The sequence below is a fragment of the Lissotriton helveticus genome, chromosome 11 (genome assembly GCF_964261635.1).
Source record: "Lissotriton helveticus chromosome 11, aLisHel1.1, whole genome shotgun sequence".
In the NCBI taxonomy this organism is placed as follows: domain Eukaryota; kingdom Metazoa; phylum Chordata; class Amphibia; order Caudata; family Salamandridae; genus Lissotriton; species Lissotriton helveticus.
Genome location: NC_136072.1, coordinates 30,031,802 through 30,040,474, shown reverse-complemented (window position 1 = coordinate 30,040,474; position 8,673 = coordinate 30,031,802). Strand labels below are relative to the sequence as shown.

Sequence of the window (8,673 nt, the reverse complement as noted above, 5' to 3'; positions counted from 1 at the left end):
GTTGGCAAATAAAGACATGTTATATTGTATGGACCAAAAGGACAGACCATGGATGGAGTGGGTTGGCCGAATTTTGGCTGCGAGGGGTTCAATACTAAGGGTGAATAATAGTGGGGAGAGAAGACACCCCGGTCTTGTCCCCTACCAATAGGAAAAGGTCAGAGCGCACTCCATTAACCAACACCTGGGATTGTGAAAAAGCATAGTTGGCTAGTATCATGGTAACCAACTTGTCAAAAAGTCCAAAGCTTCACAAGGTGTGGAATAAAAAGGACCAGTCCACCCAGTCGAAAGCTTTCTCTGCGTCTAAAGCTAGCAAGACTGCTGGTCTGGCCTTTTTGTAGCTTATCCGACCAGGTGGACCACCCTTCGCAGACTGTCATGTATTGGTCTACCTTTGATAAATTCGGACTGATCCGGGGGAATCAGGTCTTGCCACCAGCTACAAACCCATTCCGCGCGGTGTACAGCCTTGCATCCACCTGCTACGAACCCATTCTACGTGGTGTACAGCCTTACATCCACCTGCTACGAACCCATTCTACGCGGTGTACAGCCTTACATCCACCTGCTAGGAACCCATTCTACGCTGTGTACAGCCTTACATCCACCTGCTAGGAACCCATTCTACGCGGTGTACAGCCTTACATCCACCAACTACAAACCCATTCTGCGCGGTGTACAGCCTTGCATCCACCTGCTAGGAACCCATTCTACGCTGTGTACTGCCTTACATCCACCTGCTAGGAACCCATTCTACGCGGTGTATAGCCTTACATCCACCAGCTCCAAACCCATTCTGCGCAGTGTACAGCCTTACATCCACCTGCTAGAAACCCATTCTACGCTGTGTACAGCCTTACATCCACCAGCTACGAACCCAGTCTACGCTGTGTACAGCCTTACATCCACCAGCTACAAACTCATTCTACGCTGTGTACAGCCTTACATCCACCAATGACAAACCCGTTCTGCGCTGCGTACAGCCTTACATTCACCTGCTACGAACCAGTTCTGCGCTGCGTACAGCCTTACATCCACCTGCTACGAACCCATTCTACGCTGTGTACAGCCTTACATCCACCTGCTATGAATCCGTGCTGCGCTGCGTACAGCCTTCAGTGTTTCCAACTCACTTTGGACTTGGGTTGATTGGTGGACCTGCCTAGCCGTGCACTGGGCTTAATTTGCTACCTGACATTTCATGCAGATCCAACAGCAGGACTAAAATGAGAAAACCAAATTGAGGCTAAACATGCGAAGTCTGGACCTCATTTAGTGCTTATCCATCAACCGGTGGCAATTAGCAAATCAAAAATGTTTTAACCCACTCATACTCCCGTCGGATCTGCACGTAACCAGACAAATGCATTGGGTTGAACTTGCTGACTCCCACATTTTACACATTTAAAAGAGCACAGAATTAAATGTAAAGTGTTATCACCCCCCCCAACACACTTTAAACGGACACAAGGGCTCTACCCAACAACTGAAAGTTGGAACATTTCATTGAGGATGTTAGACTAGGCTTCTGCAGAAGGTACATTCTAAGGCTTCCGTTGAAGTCCTAACTACTTTTGCAAAAGAAAAACATCCACCAAAGCAGGGTTAGAGGGGCAGGAACCCTTTTGGACTTATGTAGGACATTGGCATTTTGGCAACTCTGGCAGAGGCCAGCAGCATCTGTGTGGTAAAGAGGACTGGGGGGTGATACGCCTCAGACATCTAGTCCTAATCTCGCCTAGCCATGGCATCTGAGTTTGAACCAAAACCCCATGTGGACTAGTCTTAGGCCCTGTGAAGGTGTCCACCAAGGGGTTCATCCTTTAAATTACCCCCGATCACACCTCCTTTGACACTCTGATACTTTCACCTATCGACTTCTTGACAGCCGCCAGAGTCTGCTCCATGGGCAGCTTCTGCATCGGTGCAAACATGGGCAGGCGTCCTAGTCCGTTTAATCTTCACCACAGGTGCCACTGCCGAAGTCCATGTAGATGCAGCATTGGGGCTGGATGATCGGCATGGACAGCCCTCACTTCAACCTTTGACTTCTCTCCCAATCCTCAGAGGGGAGAAGCTCTAAGGGTTGCTGATCATCCAGAAGAGATACAGCATCACCAGCCGGAAGGCTTCGAATGTACAAGTTTGCCCAAAGGACTAGTAAACTCCAGTCTCCATGACTTAAGCTCCATGGGGGTGGGAGACACCAGACAGAGGAAGTGCCCAGCAGCATGGAAACTGTGTAAAGGCAGAGTGGTACGATCAGGAGAGGAATTAGCGGGAAGATGTATCCATCAGAAATGCCACATGCTATGCAGAACATCAAGGATCCTTCTACTGATCAAGGCAAAAGCGTGTACATTACATGAATAAATGAGTGCTAAATCATGGGCCGAAAAGCACCAGGTCAGTCACCAAGTCCACAAGTGTTTAATGACGCCCCCCCCCACAATCGCCAAATATATATCCTGTAAAAGGGAACTTTGTGGCCTTTTTATGAACATTGCTTCAAACGTCTCACCAGTACTAAAAAGTGTTTTGTACGTAACATCCTTATAATGGAAGAGGGTAAGGGATTGGCTCTTAAATGACATTGATTACTGATTTGTAATCAGGAAGACCTAGAATGAATTAATGAAATGTTAATTAATGAACCAACAACATGATAATTTGCAAACATTTAATTGAAGAGCTACAGAAAATTCAGCAAATCTAGAACAACTTTTCAGAAATGTTTACAGTGCACAACATCACCAAAGGGTTTCAGATGAGAAAAGCAAGGGGACACTGCAGGAAGCATTTTTAACAGATGAATTTAATAGACCAGCACATACTACAGAACTGCTGCAAGTTTTCAAAAGCCACTAAGAGTGTAAAAGTAATCAATGTATCAGGTATTTCCACAGATTAAGAGAATAGAAGAGAAAAGTTTACATGCCACAACTATTTAACTTGGGAACCTTTCCATAAAACCGTACAAGGGGAAATTCAGCCATGGCACTTAACATATGTTTGCCGCTGGCAAAATGTGTTAAAACATACCACATTTTGATCCAACAGGATTTTCTACTGACTCATATAGGTTTCACCCTCCCCAAAGGGCTGATGAGATATTCATTAAACATGGCGTTTGCCCTACTGAGGTAGGTACTAAGCCACCCCGAGGAAGTCAAATACTCACAACTGAAAGAAACTTTTGGTTCAAAATTAACTAGGTCGACGAACCACAAAGCACAGAGGAATTCCATTCTCCATTCACCAACTTTGACTTCAAAATGGTATCCATCAAGTGGATAAAACAGCCAAAATAAACGGTGCTCCTCCTAAGCAGGGTTCTCCAAAGTCGGTCCTGGAGGGCCAGATTTTTAGCAAATCCCCATTTAGATAAATGTAGTTGTTTTTACATCTGGCATGGGAAGGCCCTTCGGGACGGACTTTGGAGAACCTTGCTCTTAAATATGTGGTTGTCCTGGTAACTAGACAATTTTACAGGGAAAGGTACTCCGATACTAATATCTACACGTCACATAAGCTGGAATGGTTACATAGCTGTGGTACTAGTTCTACATTGTAGGAATCTTCATTGAAGTCATGAATAATTAATTCTGCGCAGGCAGCGGAGAATTAGTTAGCGTTTATGACGATCAATGAAGATCCTAAGATGCAGAAATAAGCTTTAGACCGTGCTTAAGATGAATCAAGCCTCCCACTTAATTTTGTGCCAAAAGACAAAAAATCTGAATTAAAGCATGCAGTGGGACATCCTGTGATGCCCCACCCACTACTAATCAATATAGTTACAATGCAGGTCCTTTGAACCGCAGTTCCTCTCAGAAGGTCAAAGTTTCGAGCCTTAGTTAAGGCACAGCTCACAGGACTACCGTGAAGTAACCTACCTTCCATGGGGACAAAACTTGCCCGTTTCCATGGAGATTCACAAAGTATTCCACTGAGAACGTTCATAAGAAAACTATAAAAAACATACCACAAACTATAGTGGGTGGGGGTTGAAGTAATGGGAATACACACATCTTAGCAAGCCATCAAGAAGATACAATTCTTGGAGAGGTTATTTCAATAGATTGAAAAGGCAGCCCAACAAACTAAAAGCAAAAGCTGGATTCAATCAGGACACAAACAACGCATGTTAGATACTAACGACTTAAATGCTGCAAATTTCATAGCATGTAAAGCACTAAGCATCATAATACCATTATGGGAAACCCTGTTCCCGATAATTACTTAGTGTGACATATGGAGGTCACTGCCCCCGATATAACACCGTGGTAGGCAAAATCTACCTTGTTCTCAAACCATTATGGAAGACCCTGCCTCCGATAATGTACATCAGGTTTCATAAGGCCACTGGAATTTCTGCACCAATCACTGTCTTGCAGCACACATCATGGCATTTTAGAAGTTGCTTTAGAAGACTGGTCTGTGTAAACTGCCAGGTGTTTAAATTAACCCAAATTTGCGTCCATGTGTTTCGGGGAAAAAAAAAAAAAAGGATGTCCAGCACCCAACCTTGTGATTTACTCAGAGGTGAAAGGTGCATAATGCAGTCAGACTGCTGAATTCGTGACCAAGATAGCACATGCAGTGGTAGAGCAAGCCGTAGAATGAATTCCCTGAAAAGGCAGCCCTCCCGAAGAGTAAGTTTCCTCAGCTTTGGAAACCACCCCTCCTTTTACCCCCAAGCCTCACAGAAGAGAACCAGGGATCTTTACAATACGTTTCCTACATACTGAGTGCAAGACTTGTTAGTATTACTCCTCAGCCACAGCTGCTAAAGGTGCCTTTTCTGGAGCCAAAGGCGATCTCCGTTTAGTTAATTTCTCAGTTCTCGAAACAAATGGATTCCCTTTCAATTTATAGCTCACTGCAATACCATGAACATTTTTAATCAGAGTGGCTGAACAAGATCACCATTTAAAGGTCGGTATTTGCTGTTATTTCACTAGCATTTATAACCGAGTTCAAAGGGTCCCAATTATTGTTTAAGTGCTCATAATACATGTTGCAATATGTCACAAAATGGTCAATGAAAGCAAATCTCCCGGATGGGCTCCAAGACAGATAATGCAGAGATTCCAGTTTCCTGTTCAATCCTTAGAGCAGATACTGCTTTGTTACTCAAAAAATTCGACAGTATAACAGTCAATTATGGAAGACACTGCTTCCGATAATTATTTATAAAAAACCATTTATAGTGATCCCTGTCACTGATAAATAAATTAACATATAACAAAAATAAATAACTGTGCCAAAAGACTGGAGTTTGTAAGTATCTTTTAGCTCGGTTTGAACTTGACGAGACAGACATGAGTTCGCTTTGATATGGGTTTTGCAAGTGATCCAGTGATTGACTCAGTAGCATGCTAACCCTTCCCTGGATGACTTCGAACACATTCTGTGGCCCGTGTGCCACGAAATGTCCGTGTCTAGTTTACGCACAAGACGCTGGGGACACACAGGCAGCTAGAATACACTATTGGTTGCTCAGTTATATGTATGAATCACACACAAGACAGAATGCCAGAGCCACCACCACCATTGCTTAGAAGTGAAAGGTCTGCATGGAGACATCCCATGCTCCTCCCATTGTGCTCGTGTGCAAAGTCCCCTAGCATCAGACAGACACTATTCGTGCAAAACGATTAGATAAACAAGACTGCGTTCAAAGTCAATAACATAAAATAATGCGGAGCCTGCGACATGATCATGGTCGCAACCCAATCAAGCCCGTGATTTGTCGAGCACAGGAAACTCAAAATGTCCAGATGTGCACTTGTACAGGGTTAAGATCACCAGTGAACCTGAAAAGTCAAGCCCGCCTTTAACTGGCACCAGATCACTAAAGCTTGTTGATTGCATCTTACATTGCTTAAGTGAAAGGAGGCTTGTACCGTCTGCCCTGCGCAAACGAAGAGCAAAATTACAAGAGCAGATCCAACTCTACAGAGGGTCTGGGCCGTTGTAGTATTGGCACATAGAATGGAAATCTTTGCCTCTAGGTCAATAATTAATATCCACTCAAAGCTGATAGATGCAAAGTAACCAGCTGCTGCTGACCCGGCCCATCACGCGCCAGACAGGCCTATGTTGAGCAGCTATGGTCTATGGGTCTGCTTTATTAAAGCATGCTGTAACCCTCAGCAATAGGCACAGCGAAGGAACACATTGGTCAGAACAATTTCGACAACTTAAAAAGTGCTCTCTAAGCAATATTTAGGTTCAACGCCAGGGAAAGTGGAGACATGCACACAAAAAAACGCCAAGCTGTACACCTTACAATTTGGTGTCCCTAAACAAGGAAGTGATACAGCTAATGGCTAAGTGCTAATATGTCATGACTACCAGTCAATATAGTCTAAACTAACCAGAGTCATTCGCCCAAAGTGTGCGAGAGGTGCCCAGAAACTAGCAGAGATGGTCTGTGCTGGAACTCACTGAAAATCTTCCAATGGCAAGAGACAGTAAAGTAGTCATCTACAAAAGCAACTAGTCCTGGGGCGTGTACCCGTGCACACCTGGAACCCACGCAGTACAATCAGAAAGACAAGAGATGTAATGGATCTGCCGTAGAACATCCCTGCCGTAGCAATCCCCAGAGTACCACGAACATTCAGCAGGGACAGATTTGGTAGGTAGCAGGATACTACAACTACAATTCAGACTGACCAGGTGCATCTCTTTTAAAGCCAATAAGTAGGCAACATCTATTTTCAGCCTAGACTACAAGATTTGAAAAACCAAAAATCCAAGTTCCGTTTTACAAGTTGCCTGAATGCAACTAGAGGCCTTGCCATATACCTTGCCCCTGCCACAAAAGAACCAAAAAGAGCAAAGCTCTTAAATAATGTAGTCGATGTCATAAGGTATGTACGTTACATTCAGGAACAAGCTACACCACAAGACAACCTTTCATCGGAATCTATTCAATGTTCAAGTAATCTAAAGGAAAGACAGCATTGGCAGTGAATATCCCATAAGGTCATCTAGCTAGGCTGCATATCTGATAAGAAATGTCCACAACTGACTTCTTTCTCGGGCCATTCGCAATAACTCAATCTGAATGAGGTCTCAACCTCGACTCCTCTTTCAGCCACAAGAACATGAATTGTTGAGAAGGTGCTTCAGATAGCAGCTGAAAGGTGGAACCCAAAGAGAATGCCTGCTTCTTTCCTCTAATCACAAAGGGGATGATTCATGGATAACTTTCTGCCTATCTGAATATGGCAGTTATTAAAATAAGCGCAGCGACACGGGTCGTACCCATTAAAATCTAGATCTTTGACATGTCTGCACCTTACTGTAAAATATTTTTAAAAGAGATGCCCGGTGGAAATAGAGGACTGATTGTCTGGTAGTGTGTCTCAGTAAGCCAATGCTCAAGGACTGATGGACTGGTTGTGCGCCTTAGTCATCCATTGTGCAGAGGTGGTCCGGTTAGAACTCGTTGTCAATGTCCCAAATATCACCAGCCAAGGCATTGGCAGCACCCTGAATAGTCCATGTCGCCAGAGCCAGCTGGTTCTTAAACAGGCCTTCGTCGAAGAGGTTCTTGTTAGTCTTCAGTAGACGTACGTGATCCAGCATTGCGGACAGAGTGTGATTCCCAAAGCCGTAGATGATGTGTCGGAAAGGAACATCCTTCGGCGAGACGTATGGGGACAGAAAGTGGTTTTCCACCTGTGATACAAATTAGACATTAGTTTCCTCAATACACTTGCAAGGCATTAGTTCACAAATCAATGCGTGTTATTTTTTTTTATTAACAGTATCTTACAAAATGTTTAAGACCTTGTCATGGAAATGGAGTACCCACTACACCAATAACAGGCAATTGTATAATCTAAACAAAGCAGTTTCACTCAGTATTTAGGTTTGATCTTGGGCGAATTGTGGACAACAGATGTGACAATGTACAGAGCGCATTCAATATGTCAATGCACATGCCAGCATTGCTCGGGTTGTATTCTTAAGAAACTTTTCCAATATCCACAACTGAGAACATCTTTAAACATTTGATAACTTTGCACACTGTAAATTCCTGGGTAATCAAAAGCTGCGTAAGTAACAAGCTACCTACATGTACCCGTGGGTCTACAAGGGGGGGGGGGGGGGGGGGGGGATGAAGGATATTGCCTCAAACACCATTTCTTGCTTTTTCTATAATAAAAATTGCATCTTGTACCCAACATTCACTCTAAATCGCCTAAAGGTCAATTGCTCTTGCCTCAGTCGATTATCCTAAACTAGGGGGCACTGTGTACTCAAAGTAGTCAGATAATACATGGCAAAGGGCTTCCTCAGGCAGGTGTGTTCAAGTCGTTTACCGTGTCTTGCAAACCAAGCTTGGAGAAAAGAATGGATACCAGTCCACGGACTGATTGAACATCTGCCTTTGGCCTCCAACAACATGTCTGAATAACTAACCACAAGATATTTCATCACAGCACAGACAGATTGACCAGTCCACTGGTCCTGTGCCTTGTCTCAGTTTTTTAAACAAGCATTTGCAGCGCAATAGGTCTCGCAATTGAGATTTTGAGCTATTAGCATTGTAAATAATGCCTTGTGTAAAAAAAACCTGCAAAAAAGGCATTGTCATTTACATTACCAATAGGTCAAAGTTTCTAAAATGTGAGACCTATTGCATTGCAA

The 8,673-nt window shown here is 43.8% G+C and overlaps 1 protein-coding gene across 1 annotated transcript in view; it reads right to left on the bottom strand.

The window, feature by feature from the left end:
* Positions 1–2,669: 2,669 nt before the first annotated feature.
* The window catches only part of TFRC (transferrin receptor), a 120,006-nt gene continuing 114,002 nt past the window's right edge, over positions 2,670–8,673 (bottom strand). The window contains exon 19 of the mRNA XM_078668125.1: positions 2,670–7,698. Coding sequence (XP_078524251.1) covers positions 7,456–7,698 — 243 coding nt within the window. The 3' untranslated portion in view covers positions 2,670–7,455. The remainder of the gene's footprint in view (positions 7,699–8,673) is intronic.